The sequence below is a fragment of the Sturnira hondurensis genome, unplaced genomic scaffold, assembly GCF_014824575.4.
Source record: "Sturnira hondurensis isolate 20B ecotype Veracruz unplaced genomic scaffold, ASM1482457v3 Scaffold0021214, whole genome shotgun sequence".
Taxonomy (NCBI): Eukaryota; Metazoa; Chordata; class Mammalia; order Chiroptera; family Phyllostomidae; genus Sturnira; species Sturnira hondurensis.
This window is the reverse complement of record NW_028093845.1, coordinates 5,531,702-5,551,322: the sequence shown is the minus strand read 5'-3', so window position 1 is coordinate 5,551,322 and position 19,621 is coordinate 5,531,702. Positions and strand designations below refer to the sequence as shown.

Genomic DNA, 19,621 nt, shown 5'->3' with positions numbered 1-19,621 from the left:
AGGCTTATTTAAATAGCTCTGGTATAATTTATTTCAAATAATGCATTTTTCACTTTTAAAAATTAGTTCATTGTTAATCCTCTTAAAAATTAAGAAGTAGAAAAACAGGTGTTATCTTGTCCTAAAAGTTATAAACATCTGGCCTTAAAACACATCTGTTAGACATAATACTGAATTTTTTTCAAGAAAAATGAATTGATAAAAAATTTCTGGTGCTAGTTCCAAAATCCACACTCAAGGGTTTTCGTATTTCTTCATAGCCTAGTAATCTAATTCTCATAAAGTATTATTTCAAAGAGCTCAAACATAAAATTATGTAATAACCACATGATGGACACACCCCCCCAAGATGCCCAATATTAATTATGACTAGTTTCAATAAGTAAAATTTTCTTATTAACATTGGATAGGACAAATTAAACAGAAATGAACGAAGCTTTATCCACGATTTCTAAACTTTTGAACATTTTCCAGATTTCAAAATGAGTGGTTTTATTGCCTCCATTTCTGAATAATTTATTACCAATTATTATATAAATTATATAATAATTTATAATTTATAATATATTTTTGTCATGTGAATTTTATGACAACTGATGGCCACATCACTAATGTCCTTTTCCAGTTTGAAACTTAACCACAAAGTTCCAAAGACACTTCAGAATTTCTTTTTGCCTTTATTTATTCCACTAAACTCTTAGATGAAAGTGCCACTAAACTCTTAGATAAAACTGTGAAGTTGGATGAGCCCAATAAATTAATAATGTAGTATGGTAAAGTTTGCTTTTAATTTATGAATCTAGCTGAAAAATTAAGTCAATGGAATATGACCAAAACCATTCAAACACTACCACATAAACAAAATAATTTGAGAAACAAGTTTTGGATGTGTCAAAATTATTTATTTTGAGCAACAAAGTACTTATGTAAATATTAAGTCTAAGAAGTTTATTTTTATATAAATTCAATAAGAATTTAATTACTTTTAAAAGTTATCAATATGATAGATGTATTTGATACTGGTTTCTTGTGTATGAATTATATTTGTTCTTACAATTCTAGTGTTTATACAGGTAGTTGTAGTCTTTTTATTCAGTCTATTCATTGCTAGTTCCCAAATATATCCTCTAATTTTTAGTCTCTAAGAACAAAACAGAGGAGGAATATCACAGAAATTATAGAAGCTTACTGATAAAAAATGTTTTCTTTTAAAATGTTAAAACTCAATAATTAGCAGACTTTTTGAAATCTATATACTATCATGATAGCAACTTAAGTATAGTTTCTTTTTTTTAAATTCCCATTTTCTTATTATGAGTTACTGTTTTGTACAAAATGCAGGTAAGCAAAATTAAGGATACAAAAATCACCCATAATTCCACCTAGAAATAACCCCTTTTATCATACTACTGATTTTTCCTTGAGTCCATTTTTTAAGAGAAATAATCTGGTTCCTGTTTTCATGGATCTTACAGTCTAATGATAGAGACCAATATTAACTTTAGAATCATAGACATTCTTGTATACTTAAAATTGTAATAATTATAAACAGAAGAGGTTCAGAGCACTCTGAACCTCTGGTTTTCCTCTGAAGGGAAAACCAACCAAATCAAGAGAAGTTGGAGGTTAAGGGCTTTCCTAAAGGAAGTGGTGGTTGTGCTGAATTCTGAAGGAAGAGCAGGAGTTAATTGGGCGAACCAGAGTGGAAGCATTCCTGGCTGAATGCTTGCTGTCAGGGAAGAGGAAAGGTGAGAGTCCCTCTTTGCAGGGTCATATTAAGATTTGAGCTTTTGTTCTAAGACCAATAAGTCACTTAAGGGTTATAAGTAAGAAAATGAAATGTTCAGTATTATTTTGAAAAGAAAGCTCTGGTGCTGAGGTAAAGCACAGACCTAGATGGAGGCCAGAGTGAATTTGGGAAAAGCAGTTGGAAAGATAGTGCCATAGTTTTGGCAAAAGATAACAGTAGATTGGACTATGGATGTAATGATGAAGATGGAGACATAAGAACAACATTTAGAATTGGGTGGTAGGTTAGAAATGGGAGACAAAAATGAGGTGTCAGAGAGAATGCCTAGATTTCTAGAAAAGATAAGATTTGCAGAAGGAGAATGATGAGTTCAGTTTGTTGTATGTGATGCTTTTGATTCTCTGTCAAGATGTTAAAGTTGTTTCAAGGAGGTTATAGTTCCTTGTCAAATGTTACTTAAGGTTTAAGTACACTGAAGACTGAAAAAGACTCATTAGATTTGTTGGCATAAAAGCTATTGTAACTCTAAAAACAGTTTTTCAGTGGAGTGATGGGAGCAGATCTCAAATTAAAACAGATGAAAGAGTCAGTGGTGAGGAGATAGAGGCAAGAACTGAAGAGAAATATCTCAAAAAGTTTGGCTATAAATGGGGGAAGTGAGAGAAAGGAAATTGAGAGAGATGGCAGATCAAAGGAAAGATTTTTTTTAACTGTGGGAGATAATTTTAGTATGTTTAACATATTTAAAAGCTGGTAAGAAAGATCCAGTAAAGAATGAGAGATTTAATATGTAAGGCAGAAAAAATATTTTTAAAATAAAATTTTTAAGAAAATGGGTAAAACAGGAACCACAGCACAGGTGATGGGAGGAAAACTGGTATATTTGTATATTTGCAGGATAAAAGACATAGGAGTTACTATTTTATTTTCTGTGAAGTAAAAGGCAAGGTCATCTTTTGGGGGAGAAAGGAAAGCGGGGAGTGTTTGGAGGTTGGAAGACAGTGAACATTTAAAAAAGGCAACTCAAAGAGGAAGAAGAGGAGTTGGCCAGAACAATGTAGGAGGATTGTCAAGGTGGAGACCTTATTTAAGATAGATAGAATTTATAGTGAGACAATGTGGGGAAAGCTAGGTGACCTCCCTTGATGGAACTTGGTCACATGGTGCAACCACAGAGAAAATGCCTATTGATTTCATGCAAAGCTGGAGTTTCGCTAGACACACACAATTAAAGTATAAGGGAACAATGACCGGTGTGGTTTAGTTGGTTGGCCATTGTTCTGCAAAACGAAACACTGCTGGTTCCATTCCCAGTCAGGACACATGCTTGGGTTGAGGGTTCAGTCCCCAGACGGGTCACATATGAGAGGCAACCAGTAAGTGTTTCTCTCTCATATCAATGTTGTTCTCCCTCTCTTTCTGCCTCCTTCCCTCTCTCTCTAAAGATAAATAAATAAAATCTTTGAAAAATATATAAGGGAGTTCAGGACTGAGGCAGAAATGTTCTTAAAAATGGTAGACTGTGAAATATAAACTATATAAGAAAATAAGCCAAAGAAAAGGAAGAGCTTATGGTCCAGGAGAAAGTAGGCGTAGCAATGCCCAGAGGGCCAGAAATCCCCAAAGGGCCACCTAAAGGGAAAAAGTGGTCTAAGGGAAACTGAAAGAGAAGTTGTGTCACGGCGGGTGCATAAATGAATCATTTTGGAGGAAGAGTACTTAAGGATGATCACAAGGTATGACAGTGGGAATTGATGGCTGAAATAGAGTAAGGAAAATATCACTAGAATCGAGGCAGTCAAGAAATAAAGGAGCTAAGATGTTACATCAATCGTCCATGTGAGCCTTGTAATTGCCCAGCATGATCCAATGGCTTGGAGTTCGATGCCAAAGTGTATCATCAATGAGGTGAGAAGGAATAACCTGAAGGGACACACATTTTTAACAATCATGAAAGAATAATGGTCTGGAGGCAGCAATGGGAAGCTCAGCCCACCTATTCCATTTTTGACCTGGTGTTACAAAGGGTGTGGGAAAATACACATTCCCCACATGTGAGGGGTTATCTCCAGAGGACTAGATTGCAGGCTTGAAAAGAGTGGGGCAGTCTAGGAAGCTAAGACAGAGACGAGACGGTGCACATTATGGGGACAGTGTTGAGAATACATGCCTCAGAGTCTTAGATTTTGGATAATGACTGATGACATTAAGTAAAGGGAAGTGGCTTGCCTTAGACTTCTAAGACAAAAGATGAAAGTCATGGTGGATTTCAATTCAATGATGTCCGGGATAAGAGTGAACATTGGACCTAGTGCACTGAAGATCATGGTTAATTATTAGAACTTTTTGTCTTTTACACATTGGTTTATTTTCTCTTTCTATTTCTTTTGCCAACTACTGATTCATTATTTTGCTAATTTCAGGTTTGCACATTTTTCCCTCTCACTAATTTAAAGGATTCTTTATATAGGTAAAATATTTTTAGATCAAAGTAATACATTACAACTTTTAGTTTGATGGCATTTTTAATATAAAACTTTTTAAAAAGTGCATGCAACAAACTTTATCAGTTTTTATGTTTGGGGTTTCTGCTTTTGCTATGTGATAATTATTAATGTAAAATTTCTCCTTCTATTGTTTACTTCTTTATCTATTAATGTATTTTATTTTATCGTTCTCTAACATTTCAACAGTTCACATTTTTTAAATTATATTTTATTGACTATGTTAGCCCTGGCTGGTGTGGCTCAGTGGATTGAGTGCCACACAAAGTAAAAAGGAAATGTTTGCATCTAGAGAAAAGACTTGAAGTTCTGTGTGCTTATATTCTCTTTTACTCCCCTAAATTCCTCGTCAGGTACACACTCAATGACAGATACCTTGGCCGGATTGTCACAATAGCAGAGCCATTCAACACTGAACTACAGCTCTGGGAGGTATGGAGACAAATTCCTCTGTAACTTGTCCAGGAATGGACTAAATTAAACTTTTTTTTATAACACAGAGATGGTATTCTTTTTTATTCAGATCAGAGGAACAAGGAGAAAGAAATAATTCTTGTACCTAATTAAATGTACACTTATTTTTTCTAAACTGAAAAAATATCGAATAAGCAAGAAACAGACAGTTTAAAATCTGAGAAAGGCGAGCTTTAGAGGTCTGCATGGGATCATTCAGCTTACCAAGCCATGAACAGGAGGCCTTTCCTTTCCTGGTAATTGTTACCCTGGTATAAGTTGGTCAGGATGTGATTCCTTTCAAAAGTCATGATTTTGGAATGTGAAAACTTAACCCAAATCTTTTATGTTTCAAACATCTCAGGTTCCTGAGGGAAGAATGTATATTAATGTTGGGCACATTGTATGAATTTTCCGTATCTGTTTATTAGATATTGGAGTGTCAACATTCTTCTATGTATTAAGAAACAAAATAATTATTATTTTTAAATGGCAAATAGTTGAGTTTTAGGGAAAGTTCTGGAGGAAATTGGTAGGATAGAGCAAGTTTAACAAAGATTTTTTTGTGAGTCCTTAATAAGTGAACTGAAAGTATATTAAAATGCTCCTGACTTCTGCAGTGAAAGACCGAGCAAAGCCATCATTCCACAGACCAGGTTTTCCAGGGACTGCCCTGAGGCATGCACAAAAAATACAGAAACCAGCAGAAGCAGGAATGGACATGTCAGCTGTTAGTAGCTGCCCTCCTTCCCCCATATGATAGAGTCTATTGTAGCTTGATGCTCTGCCAGGCATCCAAAGCCATGGGTGATCGTGACTGTTCTGAGAGATGGGCTCAATCTAAATGATGGACCAAAAGATATCTCTCGATGTTGGGTAGTGATCCTGAATTTCCTGGGAAGAAGGAAACCAATCCCATTTTGTAAATGGCATTCTTGAAGACTAATTGGGCTTTAAAGTGCCTTGCTTAATTATTTCCCTCTTTTTACAGGTGGAGAGTTTTTTCAAAAAATATCCAGAAGCTGGAGCAGGAGAAAAACCCAGGGAGCAAGTGCTGGAAACAGTGAAAAACAATATTGAATGGGTAAAACAAAATAGGAAGAGTATAGCAGAATGGTTTGCCGATTTACCTAGGAATGGTCCAAATATCCTATTTTAATTTTGTGAATCTGTTGTTTCTACTATTAAGTATTTGGGGACCTGATATACAAGCACTGTGGGGAGATCCTTATACGCAGATTCTGCTTTTTCTAAGTATTATTTTTTATGTTTTGTAAAGCTTTAAAATTGTTTGTCTTTGTTTATGAAAGAAGATACAAAAAAGGAGTTAATGTACTCAGGGATTTCTTCTAAGTGTACTTCATAGGAGATTCTTTTCAAAGTGAGGATAATGTAATAGCCATTTAAATGTCTTTAAAAATCATTCTTTGTATCTGAAATCTGTGAAAATAGAACAATTTGGTCTTAGCTTTACATTTTCAGTACCAAAGAAACGCCACTAATCTTTTCTCTTGATTGATTTTTAAAGTTGAATACTGATACTTGAGGGACCAATATTACATCTTAATCTTTACTTTATTATTCAGAATTATACAGATCTAATACCATTCTATATACCTATGTCTTATTCCTTTAAATCCTACCAAAGTAACTAAGCTTAAATTTTACTCAAGGGTTGCATGAAGTAGCCAAAGACATGGCTGACTGTTGCCTTTGCTCTTATAACATCAACAAGAGGACTCTCTTCTCCTTTTTAAAATAAATCTGAATGGTTACCTTGAAAATATATATATTGTTTTTCAGTGTCACTTTACTCTTAATAATAACAGCTGCTGTGTTTCCCGAATAATTTAGCACAATGAAACTCTGATTCAAGAACCCCGCCTTTTTCATGCCTGGTACTCCATCAGCCTGTCCCATTCCCTGCAAAGCTCCCTCAAATATGCTATGAAATTAGAGGGAAGATGGTGCTTAACTCTGCTCCATGGACTTTAGAGGAAAAAGGCTGAATAATTGGAAACTGGTCAGGAAGAAGCAAAGGCTGATTATTCTATAACACTAAATGGAATTAAAATTTAGCTTCAAACTAACCTAGCAATCTAAGTGTGAAAATGAGGAAGCACATGGCTGTCTGCAGCATGACTCTGCATATCTGAGGCTCTGTCTTCTTATAGTAACTTTTATGCATTAACCCCTATCCTAATCCATACAGAATAGCACGGATCAAATTTAAATCCGTGACTTGATTAAAGACATCGGTTATATTTAATATGGTACTTGATGCCTCGTAGATCCACAATTTAAGTCCAATAAGTAGAAAAGATGGTAAATTACTATGTCCCAATCTTCTACCTTTAGAAAAATCTAAATTTATTTAGAACCTTCTGAAGTATAAAATCATTTAAGATTGGCTTGATGGTAATTGAAGCACATGAAAACGATAAAGATTTTAGCATTGCCTTTACTTCCATAACAATGTGCCCTAACCGAGTCCTGTCAAACTTTGTAAACTTTCTTACTGCTGTGTCTCAGTGATCATTTTCTCAACCTACATAGCTAGTCTGACAAATTTACATGAAGACTGGGAAGAAATCAAAAGATAAAAACGAAGAAATTTCCAGACCAAAACCTAAAAACGATTATTTTAAATTACTTCAGCCCTGGCTGGTGTAACTCAGTGTATTGAGCTCGGGCCTGCGAACTACAGGATCGCAGTTCGATTCCCAGTCAGGGCACATGCCTGGGTTGCAGGCCAGTTCCCAGTGGGGGACGCACAAGAGGCAACCCTACATTGATATTTCTCCCCTTTCCTTCCCCTCTAAAGATAAATAAATAAAAAATATTTAGAAAAAATAAATTACTTCAGAAGAAAAACCACATTAACATTCTAAGTCATTAGGACGATGACACTATGAACTTCAAATTAACCACAATCAAAACCAGCACTTGAAGTCTTGTATTGTTTCAAGTATACAAAGAAGTAAGATGAATTATTCTTCAGCTTTATGTAATAAATGAATTTTTAAAGGAAAAAATATACAATGGTAAGTAAAATAGATTTCAGCTTGAAAGCCATTCTGTTTCATTCTATTTTAAGCAGTAAAATTGAGAAGGAACTGTTTAATCCCCTTACCCCACAGGAAGAGCTGTGCACACTTTGCCATAATTAATTCACCAGCCCACCAGGCCTTCTCTTTTTTTTTGTTTAAATCCTCACCCAAGGATATGCTTGTTGATTTTAGAGAGGAAGGGGAAGAGACAGAGAGAGAGAAAGAGAGAAGGAGAACATCAATGTGAGAGAGAAACATTGATCTGTTGCCTCCCTTATGCACTGCAACCAGGATCGAACCTGCAACACTTTGGTGTATGGAACGGCATTCTAACCAGCTGAGCCACCTGACCAAGGCAACAGTATCTGGTTTTTAAAAGGCTGATGACCGATAGATAGACCTGTGCCAAGCACAATTTACTACTGTACTGACTTAGTTTTGTCACAATTTTCACAGGGGAAAATTTCGTATATTGTTTGCAAAATTAAACCACAGTAAAACCATCAACTTTAAAAACATAACGGGGGAAAAATCATAACTGGAAAAATGATCGCCAAGGTCACGTAGCTAGAGGCAGAAACAGCAGTACTGCCTTCCCTCTGGGCAGCCTGTTCCTGTGTTTCAGATTGTTGCTGTGCACCCACATAAAATAAACTGGAAGTTTAAATAATGAACCAGGAATGTAAAAGTGACATGCAAGGAAGGCCTGGGAAGCAAAGGTATACATCTGGGTGGAAGGCAATGGTATTCCTACAGTCTACCCTCCGTGTTGTGAAGTATTAGTCCAAAAACAGACAAATAGGAGATGGGAACAAAAATCTCAAATAGTAATTCTTAAAGGAGATTAGGAGTAAAGAGCGATAAAAGGAAGGGAGTAAAATTACCTATGGAGCTTTCCAAAACCTTGTTAAATAACGATAATATCAAACAATTTTTCAATTTGCCAGGTACTATGCTAAACACCAGCACTGCAAGTGCATTGATTTTTACATGTAAACTTTACAAAAACCCCATAACATGGTACCATTGATACCTCTATTTTACAGATGGAAAAACAGAGAGAAGTTAGAGAACTTGCCCAAGGCCATAAAGGTAGTAGTGGGCACCAGCCAGGATTTGAATCCAGGAAGTTCATCCCCAGAACCTGTGTTCTTAATGACTCTGTTGGAGGAGAAACACACCTATTAAAGTGAGGGTGATCTGGATTTGTATTGCAGCTACTTGGCAGTCCAGCACCCTTAATGTTTTTATTGTTCAGTTTCCTCATCTATAAAGTAGAGATAAAAGTAATAACTACCTCAACAGGTTGTTGTGAGCATTAAATGCAAAAACGTATGCAAAGGATGCGCGTATGGGAAACAACCATTCCATAAAGATAGAGTTAAAATAAGTTAAAGATAGAGTTAGATAAGTTAAAATAAAAAACTAATGAAGGCCAACCTTGAAAACACCATGAGTGGTCAAAACCAGTTTAGTCACATAAACACAGCTTAATTCACCTTTGTTTTCAGGACTAACTTGACCTGGGTCATTTCTTGTTTATACCTCTGGAAATCATAAACTAAACAATGTGTTATCCAAGGTTGACATGAGTTAGCCACTAACCAATTCCCTGTTGTGTAAGAAAATTCTAGTATTATAACCAGTCACTCTAAAAAATAAATAGACATTGCCTTTTCTCTATATAAGCTACCTTATAACAATTTGCCTCTGAGCTTCGTTCATGTTTTGGTTAGAGTGCTCCCAGTCCATGAACTATCTTCCTGGTGTGTGCACAATAAATTCTTCCTAATTACTACTTCAGTGGTTAATTGGTTTTACTTCAGCTGTTTCTAAACTTTTGACAGATGCTGTTACTGTGACTATTATGATATCTCCCAGGCCCCACTTAAGACACTAGTTTGGAAAATGTAATACGCTTGGTTCAGAAATAACCAAGCCTAGGCACTAAGGAGAGGCAATGTGTCAGACTATGTTACTGTTCACAAATCGTCACTTCCCTCCCTGGGAGAGGATTCCATTATGTCACCCAGTGAAGTCTAGCATGGGTGCATGATGTGCTTTGGCCAGTGAAATGTGAGTGAAGGCGATGTGTGTCGATTTCAGGCAGAAGTGTTCAGAGCCGGCCGTGGTTGCCATGTTCTACATTCTCCTTCTGCCGCGAGACCCAGCAGTGCTCCAGACAGAGGCTGCTCATTTCGCCTGAATGTGGAATGAAAACAGCACGGAGCAGGACTTCAGCAACACAGTGCACATGCATTGTGACTGAGGAGTAGTACCCTTTGTTATTGTAGCTCACTGAAATGTTGGGGTTGTCTGTTACCTCAGCGTAATCTAGCCTCATCTGTCGGATATGAACACCAACCTAACATGGTGCCCTACGGTAGTTATTTAGCTATTTATTTCCAGTCCTTACTCTTCCTCCTTCCCCTATCAGGGTTAGCAATTTTGCCTGATTATTTTTGTAAGACCTGCAAGCTAAAAATAGTTTTTACTTTTAAAATGGTTGAGAAATCAAACAAAAAATAATAGTTCATAGCACATGAAAAGTATATGAAATTCAAATGTCAGTGTCCTTAAAGTTTTGTCGGAACACAGCCACACACATTCATGTACGTGTTGATTCTGGCTGGCTTCCTGCTACAACGGTAGTGCTGAGTGGTCGCAGTAGCGATCTTAAGGTCCACGCAGCCCCAAATATTTCCTATATCGAGGCCTTTTACAGAACAAGTTTGCCAACCCCTGCTGGATCTCATCTTTACTCCTTTACTTTTGCATTCACAATTCCCCTCCCCCAACCCCTTCTTCCTCTTACTCTCAATACGGGTTTCTCACTATTGACTTTCGGGGACTGTGAATTCTTTGTTGCGGAGGACAGTCCTGCGTGTGGTGGAAGGTTTAGCAGCATCCCTGGCCTCTCCATCCTCTAGTTGCCAGTGGCACCTCTCCCAAACCAAAAATGTCTCCAGACATTGCTCAGTGTCCTCTAGGAGGTCAAATTATCCCCCCTGAAAATCAGTGCCTAACCTTGAACTTGTCAATAGATGTGGCAGTATTAGTTAGCTATCCCACAAGACAGGTGAGGAGAATGCTGCAGACGGAGGGCAATTGTGCTTGGAGTTAGAGTAATTGAAGAACCAGTGAGAGAGAGAGAGGCATGGGGGGAGGAGTGGTGATGAAGAGACTATTGGATAAGACATTCATTCAAATAACTAACATTTATAAAGTACCTGTTACATGACAAACCTTGTTTCAGGTACTGGTTGTCCTAGCTTTAAGAGTGAATTTAGAAGACAACAGAAAGAAAAATTGGAAAAATTGAGTCAGGGTAGCAGGGGAGTAAGATGAGACAAATGGGCAAGGAGAGAACAGGAAGGCAGTGACTAACTCCAGCAGTCCGCAATATCATGACCTGATGCTCCACTAGAGAGCCCTTAAATATTCGTATTTGCCACATATATAAATAAAATGTTTAGGATCTAAGACCACTTAAATAGATTTAAAGATGTGCTAGATATTGTCTACTGTCACTGGGCCAACATTTCTACCAACTTCTATGAACTGATCTTTCTCTATTGCCAGGCTGGGATCTTAAAAATGGCAGCTCCTAGGTTTCTATGTGACTTACCAGTATGTTCTGCTGTCATTATGCACTTGCATGAGGTTTGGAAGGAAGAAAGAGAAGGATGATCAGAGGACTTTCGAGGACAGTGCAGGGGAAACCAGTTCCTGGGGTAGACATGAGTTGGCAGCCTCTCGATGCTACAGCGTTGTGTATTTGCCATTTCTGTGGTACAAGGACAGAAATAACACCAGCTCTGATATGACATGAGCACTTCCTCACTTCTGGGTAACATGAGGAGTTTCTGGTATCTGGGTCAGAAAAGCACAGATGTACAATCTTGAAGCCAGGGGCCTGACAGTGACCCTCTAACTTCTCTTTCTCCAGATCCTATAATGGTATGTAAGTGCCAAATTCCCTGAAAAAAAATCATTTTCTGCTTGGAACATCTCCTGTATTTCCTAAACTGACCCCTGAATGATATGAAGTGGAACTACGTGTTTTGTTTTGCTTTATATCTTCATTTCCCCTGGGCTCCTTTCCCGCCCATTGCCCTTACGATATAACAAGCTACAAGGTGCATCCTTTGTTCGGGAAAGATGAATGAAACAGGCTGACCCTCAAAGAGTCCACTCAAGAGCTGGCAATTTTTAATGTATGGAAAAAGTTACGGTAAACAATATTTGGAACACATTATTCCCTGTAGTAAAGAAAAAGGAGCTGGAGCAGTGTGTTCCCTTTTGTGGGGGGACACACAGGTCATTGGAAAGTACCACTGATAAACCAACGTTCACTGCCCCCATTCCCTCAGATGTTAAATGTAGAGTTGCCAATTGACCCAGTAATTTCATTCCTAAGAATATATCCAAGAGAAGTTCTTATGCCTACATAAGAACATCTATATTAATGTTCATAAGTAACCAAAAATTAGAAATATCCCAACTGCCCATCAACTGATAAATGGATAAACAAAAGATGGTACAGCTATACAATGGAATATTGTTTGGCCATAAAAAGGAATAAAGTAATGATATATGCTTTAATGTGGCTGAACCTTGAAAACATTATGCCAAGTGACAGATGATAGTCACAAAATACCACTCATGGTATTACCACTCATTCTATGTCTATGAATGTCCTGAATAGGCAAATCTATAGCAATAGAAAATAGGCAACTGGTTACCAGGGGCTTGGGAAAGGCATATGTGAAGTGAGTGCTAATGCTTCCTTTCTGAGGTGATGAAAATGACCTAATCCTAGATAATAGAGATGGTTGCACAACCCTGTAAATAGACACACACAAAAATCCACTGACCTGTAACACTTTAAAAGGGTTAGTTTCATGATATATGACCTATCTCAGTAAAGCTATTATTTAAAAAGTTGTCTTCCTGCTTTGGAGCCTCACTAAATGACAGGGCAGTGTTGGATCATGCAGAGGCCTTATATTCTCTGTAAGAGCGGCAATTTTCCTTCTGCCAAGACGGAGAAATTTATCTCCTTAAAATTGTTTCTACTTCCAGATTCAAGAATTTGCCTCCTTAATTCAAAAGATGTTTATATTTTTATTCAAAGATAAAGCTGGTTCCTAAATTGAATTTTTCATCATCAGGACTCTACGTGGTCTTGACTGAATTAAAAGTCACAGTGCTGCCCTGGCTGGTGTAGCTCAGTGGATTGAGTGCGGACCTGCAAACCACAGGATCACGGTTCAATTCCCAGTCAGGGCACATGTCTAGGTTGCAGGCCAGTTCCCGGTTCCTGGCAGGGGACGCACGAGAGGCAACCATACATTGATATTTCTCTCTTTCTGTCTCTCTGTCTCTCTCTCTCTCTCCCCTTCCCTTCCCCTCTAAGATAAATAAATAAAAATCTTAAAAAAAAAGTCACAGTGCTGTTTCCCCCACCTCCTGTCCTTCCCACCACAGTACCCATCCCGAGGGCACATTGGCAAACTCCAGTGACCACTCTACCGAAGCAGAGAAAATTGATGGATTTGGGGGGTTATGATACATAGGCATTAAAGAGGAAACCTTGTCTTTCTGCGGGGGCCGCCAAGCTGGCAGATCCTATGCAGCCGATCTCTCCACACAGAGACGCCGAGCAGAGATAAGCAATTAAGAGTGGAAGGATAGAGTCTTGACTATTACTTTAGCCCCTGAATCTAGTTGCTTGTATATAGACTGTCCTTAGATCCTTGAGATACATAAATCTATAAATCTTCTGTACATTTAAATTAGTTTAAATTGAGTTTCTCTCATGTTCAGTGAAAAGAGCCCCAGTATGAAGTTGCTTCACATTCTCCCTCCCCGCCCCCACACAAACACAAATTAATTATGTAGCTAGGGGAGAATATTATGCAAAATAAATTACTAAGGCTAATTGAAAGGGTCAACAATTTTTACTTGATAAAAGGAAGAAAGGAAAAAAGAGAAGGAAAAAAGAAGAGGAAGGGAGCACTCATTTGAAAAGGAAGGAAATAGCCCTGGCTGGCGTAGCTCAGTGGATTGAGCGTGGGCCTGCGAACCAGACAATCGCGGTTCGATTCCCAGTCAGGGCACATGCCTGGGTTGCAGGCTGGTTCCTTGCAGGCTAACTACCAGCAGGGGACGCACGAAAGGCAACCATGCATTGATGTTTCTCTCCCTCTCTCCTTCCCCTCTAAAGATAAATAAATAAATAAAATCTTTAAAAAAAAAAAAAGAAAAGGAAGGAAATAGAATTGTCATAATGATGATCACATATCAGCATGTAACAGAAGGAATCTTCTAATTTGTCTTCCAATATTCCTACAGACAATTTTTCCTCCATTTTAAAACAGAGATAAAATTTTATATAATAGCCCTGGTTACTAAGATGAATGTAATAGTTATTATCACCCAAACAAAGGCAATCAATCATTGATCTTCTGGGACCATGTGAATTACAAGCAAACCTCTCCCTGCCCCAGGGAAAAAAAGACTAAAAACAGATACTGAGGGGAAAAAACTAAGTTACGTGAAGAAAAAACATATTAATGAAGAAGGATGAAGCACACAGACTAAAAAATATTGGTTTGTTAATTTAACCATGTCTCATGTTACCTTATGTATTTTTATAGACCTAGGGAGAATTATACACGTCTAATTAGAAGAATATGATCTTATAATCTAAGGAAGGATAAGGTCCAGAGGTGAGAGTGAGGGCAACATAGTTTTTATAGAAAACTAGCCCTGGCTGGTGTAGCTCAGTGGATTGAGCGCGGGCCTGTGAACCACACGATCACGGTTCGATTCCCAGTCAGGGCACATGTCTGGATTGCAGACCAGTTCCCTACACGGGATGCATGAGAGGCAACCATACATTGATATTTCTCTCCCTCCCTCCTTCCCTTCCCCTCTAAAAGACAAATAAATAAAATCTTAAAAAAAGAAAACTCATAACTCTTATTTTCTATACATGTAACTTACATAGTCAATGTTCCTCTCAACCAGAGTTGCTTTCTTTGTTTTTCTCAGTGTTAATACGTCCTTTCATACATCAAAAATTATGATTATGAAAAGAGAATTCCCCCAACATGTACAGAACACGGCACCCAACACCAATTTAATGCCCATTCTTCTCAGGTGCACATGCAAAGTTCTATGGGACATAAAATAAGATGTAATACATTTAAAGAATTTAAATCCTATAAAATATGTTTTCCACCTACAGTGGGATTATATTAAAAATAAAAAACAAAAGGAAATTTGGGAAACTTATAAGTATGTACAAATTAAGTGACAGTCCAAAATAACCAAAGAATCAATGAACAAATCACAATAGAAATTAGACAGTACTTTGAGATGAATGAAAACAAAAGCACAATACATCAAATCTTATGGGATACAACAAAAGTAGTTCTCAGAGGTAAATCCATAGCTGTGAATATCTATATTAATGAGGAAGAAAGCTCTCAGATCAATAACTGAAGCTTCTACCTTGACAAACTGGAAAAAGAAGAGGAAACCAAACCCAAAGCAACTAAAGAAAAGGAAATGATCAATATTAAAGTAGAAATAAATTACATAATAGAAAATATCAATGAAACATAAAATTGGTTCTTTAAAAATAATGACAAATGGGCCGACATTTGTCTAAGCTGATCAAGAAAAAGGATTTACATTTCCAAAATCAGGGATGAAAAAAGGGGATAACACTCCAACCTTACAGAGATAAAAAGAATTATAAGAGAAAACTATGCACAACTGTGTGTCTATGAATTATATCACTTAGACAAAAAGAAAAAATTCCTAGAAAAATTGAAACTATCAAATTGACTCAAGATGAAATAGACACTCAGAATAAACATATAACAAGGAAAGAAACTGACTTAGTAATTTTTTTAAAAAAATCCCAGAACTAAATGGCTTTCTTAGTGAATTCTACCAAACATTTTTTAAAAGTTATTAACACAAATTCCTTTTTCACAAACTCTTGTGTAAAACAGAAGGAAAGCCTTTCTGCCAGACCACTGCCACTGTCATGGACACGAGTCATGTGCAACCTATCTAGCTAGCTAGGATCACAGGTGCTGAGCAGGACCGGCTCGCAGGGACAGTGCACGCAGGAGTGTGTGGGATTCATGGACGGCACAGGCCACAGCATTATCTGCAATGTGAAAGGTCCCATGCTCAAGGGCAGCACCCAACTTGAGTCAGAGCGAGAGGCTTGAAAGCTGTGTTGAGTTGGTGTCTGGGTCCTGGATGTCTGTGTGAACCAGATGGTCCATGGGGAAGACATTCAACTGTTAATAAAGCATTTATATTGTATATAAAAGGATAGAAGGAAAGGGAACACCTCAGTTCCTTCTGTGAGGTCATTATTGCTCTGTTACTAAACCAGGTAAAGACAAGAAAAAAATCACAAGGAAAATAACCCCAAAACTATAACCAATAGCTCTTTTGAATACAGTTACAAAGATCCTCAATGAAATACTAGCACATCAAATTCAGCAACATAAAAAAATATTAAAGACCATGACCAAGTGCCAGGTAAAATTCATCCGGGAATGAATTTGACATGTGAAAATCAGCCAATGTAATATACCAAATTAACAGAATAAGAACAAAAATTGCATGATCCTCCCTACAAGTGCAGAATAAACATTTGACAAAATATAATACCCTTTCACAGTAAAACATTCAACAAGCTAGGGATATAGGAGAATCTCAACCTTTTAAAGGACATCTATGAAATACCAACACCTAACCTCACCATTATAGGTAAAAGACTAAATGCTTTCCCCCTAAGATTAGGAACAGGTCAAGGATGTTCTCTTCTGTCAATTTACTTAACATTGTACCAGACATTCTAACGAGGGCATTTAGGTAAAAAGTAATAATGATTAATGAAAGACATCCAGATGGAAAGGGAAAACATCAAATGGTCTCCAGCACCAGATGACAAGCTCTTAGGCGTGGAAGATGCACGCTGTAAGGACTACTACATGAGTTTGGCAGGGGGCGGGATACAAGGTCAACATACAAAATTCGTTGTGTTTTTACACACTGGCAATGATAACTCTGAAAATGACATTAAAATCCCTACCTAAATGGATAAAATACTTAGAAAAAAATACTTAACAAAAGAAGTGCAAAACTTGTTCACCTAAAACTATAAAACATTGAAAAAATTAAAGATCTAAATGAATGGCAAGACTCCTCAGGTTCATAAATTGGAAGACAATATTGTTAAAGTAGCAATATTCCAGAAATTGACACAACATTATCTTTATGAAATCCCAGTGTGCTTTTTTTGGCAAAAATTGGCAGCTGATCATAAACTTCATATGAAAATGCAAGATACACAGAACAGCCAGAAGAATCTTAAAAAATGAGAACAAAGCTGGAGAACTCACATTTCTCAATTTTAAGATTTACTACACAGCTACAGTAATCAATACAATGTGGTACTGACATAAGGATAGACATAGAGACATAGGCAATAAAATAGAACTGGGGTTTCAAAAATTAATCTTTACATTTATGGTCACTTGATTTTTGACTAGAGTGCCAAGATAATTAAAGGGTAAAAAAACCCAGTCTTTTCAATAAGTGATATTGGGATAATCGAATATCTACATGCAAAAGGAAAGGAAGTTGGACCCCTTTCGTTCACCATACATAAAAATTAACTCAAAAGGAACCATAGATCTAAGAGCTAAAACTACAAAACTCCTAGAAGAAAACTTAGAAGTAAATCTTTGTGACCTCAAATCAAGCAGTGATTTCTTAGCTATGACACCAAAAGTACAAGCAACAACAATAAAATAGGTAAATTAGACTATATCAAAATTAAAAGCTTTTGTGTTGTAAATGATACTTTCAAGAAAGTAAAATGACAAGCTGTAGAGGGATGAAAATATTTGCAAATCATATCTATAATTAAAGCTTTGTGTGCACAATATAAAAAAACTCATATTTCCATAATAAAAAGACAAATAGCCCAATTTAAAAGCAGGTAAAATATTTTAATAGATATTTTCCCAAGATATAAAAATATCCAATAAGCACATGAAAAGATGCTCAACATCATTAGCCATTAATGAAATGAAAATTAAAATGATCAAAGTCAGGGGCATGTAAAGTACAGCACAGGGAATATCATGCTTTATGGTGTAATAACTAGCATGGTGCCAGGTGGATACTTGAAATACTCGGAGGATCACTTTGTAAGGTATATGAATGTCTAACCATTGTAGTGTGTATACCTGAGACTACTATAAAATAATATTAAATATCAACTGCAATTGAAAATAAAATAAAAAACACAATGAGATGCCACTTCACACCCACTAGGGTGGCAATAATAAAAAAGACAGACAATAACAACTGTTGGCAAGGACATGAAGAAATTGGCACCTTCCTACATGGCTGGTGGGAATGCAGAATGATGCAGCTGCTTTGGAAAACAGTTTGGCAGTTTTTCAAAATATTAGATATACAGATATTTTATGACCCAGCAATTTTGTTCCTAGGTGTATATCCAAGAGAAATAAAAACATAAGCCCACGCAAAAATTTGCACACAGATGTTCATAGCAACATTATTCATAATAGTCCAAAATGGAAACAACACAAAAGATGAAAGATTTAAACATATGGTCTCTCAGTATAATGGAATATTATTGAAAATAGAGTGAAGTTCTGATACATGCTACAACATAGATGAATCTTGAAAATCATTTAATTGTATGCTTTAAGTGGGTGAATTTCATGGTATGTGAATTATGTCTCAATAAAAATGCTTTTAAAAATCAATCAGAAATTGAAGAGAAAGAGAGAGAGAGAGAAAAAATGCCTTCAAATATATAAAATCAAAATAGAGAAATACCATTTCCAATTTTTACCAGTCAGGTCACCAAAATGAAAGAGATTGGAAAAATTCACTGTTGGTGAGGGGATGGGAAAATGGCCCTCTCACCACTGCGGCTGGCAGTGTATTGAAATCGTCCTTTTGATGAGAATTTGGCAACATATACTGTATCACAGTTTAAAATCTGATATCTTTTGACCTGACAATACAATTTCTAGAGATGTATCCTGTATATCCTGCACAAAGACCTTTACATAGTATACAAGAATAAAAGGATTTTCATTACATATCCCCTGAAAGTAAATAGCCTATGCCCATCACAAAACTTTTACATTAATTACTGTTGCCATACACTGGAATAAGATACCAGCATTCATAGCCATGTTCTTTACCTCCTTTGCTATTACCAGTAAGCTCGTAGCTAAGGCCAGTTCACTAAGTCCCATCCTTATTCAACTCTAAAAAACATTGCACTACTAAATATACATTCTCTCTTACATCATTGGTGTTTACTTCTCTACTGGACTCTGCATCAGCAAAAAAAAATACGATTTCCCAAAAAGTTAAAAAAGTGTCTTGATCCTGTTTCTTTCTCCAGATCTCTTCTTCTCTTTGCTGTAAAATTCATCTAAAGAGTTATCTATGCTAAACATTTTAGAAAAAATACGTTTAGAAAAAACAGACTTCTGGTCAGGATGGAGGCATAGATAGACATGCTTTGACTCCTCATACAACCACAGAGAGAATTACAACCGTATCTCAAAACAAATAACGACTGGAACCATCAGAAAATTGAGCTGTGTGGGCGTCTGACAACCAAGGATTTAAAGAAGCCACATTCATCCAGACAGGTAGGAGGGGTGGAATGGAGAGGCAGTGGTGGAACAGGTGGTTCCACATTCAAATGTGGTGGATAAAAACTGGAAGGAATACCTTGAGAGTGAGGGATCCCAGCGCCAGGCCAGACC

The 19,621-nt window shown here is 36.9% G+C and overlaps 1 protein-coding gene and 1 pseudogene across 1 annotated transcript in view; both read left to right on the top strand.

The window, feature by feature from the left end:
* Positions 1-6,491, top strand: part of ENPEP (glutamyl aminopeptidase) — an 84,702-nt gene extending 78,211 nt beyond the window's left edge. Inside the window, exons 19-20 of the mRNA XM_037031886.1 lie at positions 4,608-4,686; positions 5,699-6,491. Coding sequence (XP_036887781.1) covers positions 4,608-4,686; positions 5,699-5,866 — 247 coding nt within the window. The 3' untranslated portion in view covers positions 5,867-6,491. The remainder of the gene's footprint in view (positions 1-4,607; positions 4,687-5,698) is intronic.
* Positions 6,492-15,822: 9,331 nt separating this feature from the next.
* LOC118977141 (40S ribosomal protein S28-like) lies at positions 15,823-16,024 on the top strand (annotated as a pseudogene).
* Positions 16,025-19,621: the final 3,597 nt, after the last annotated feature.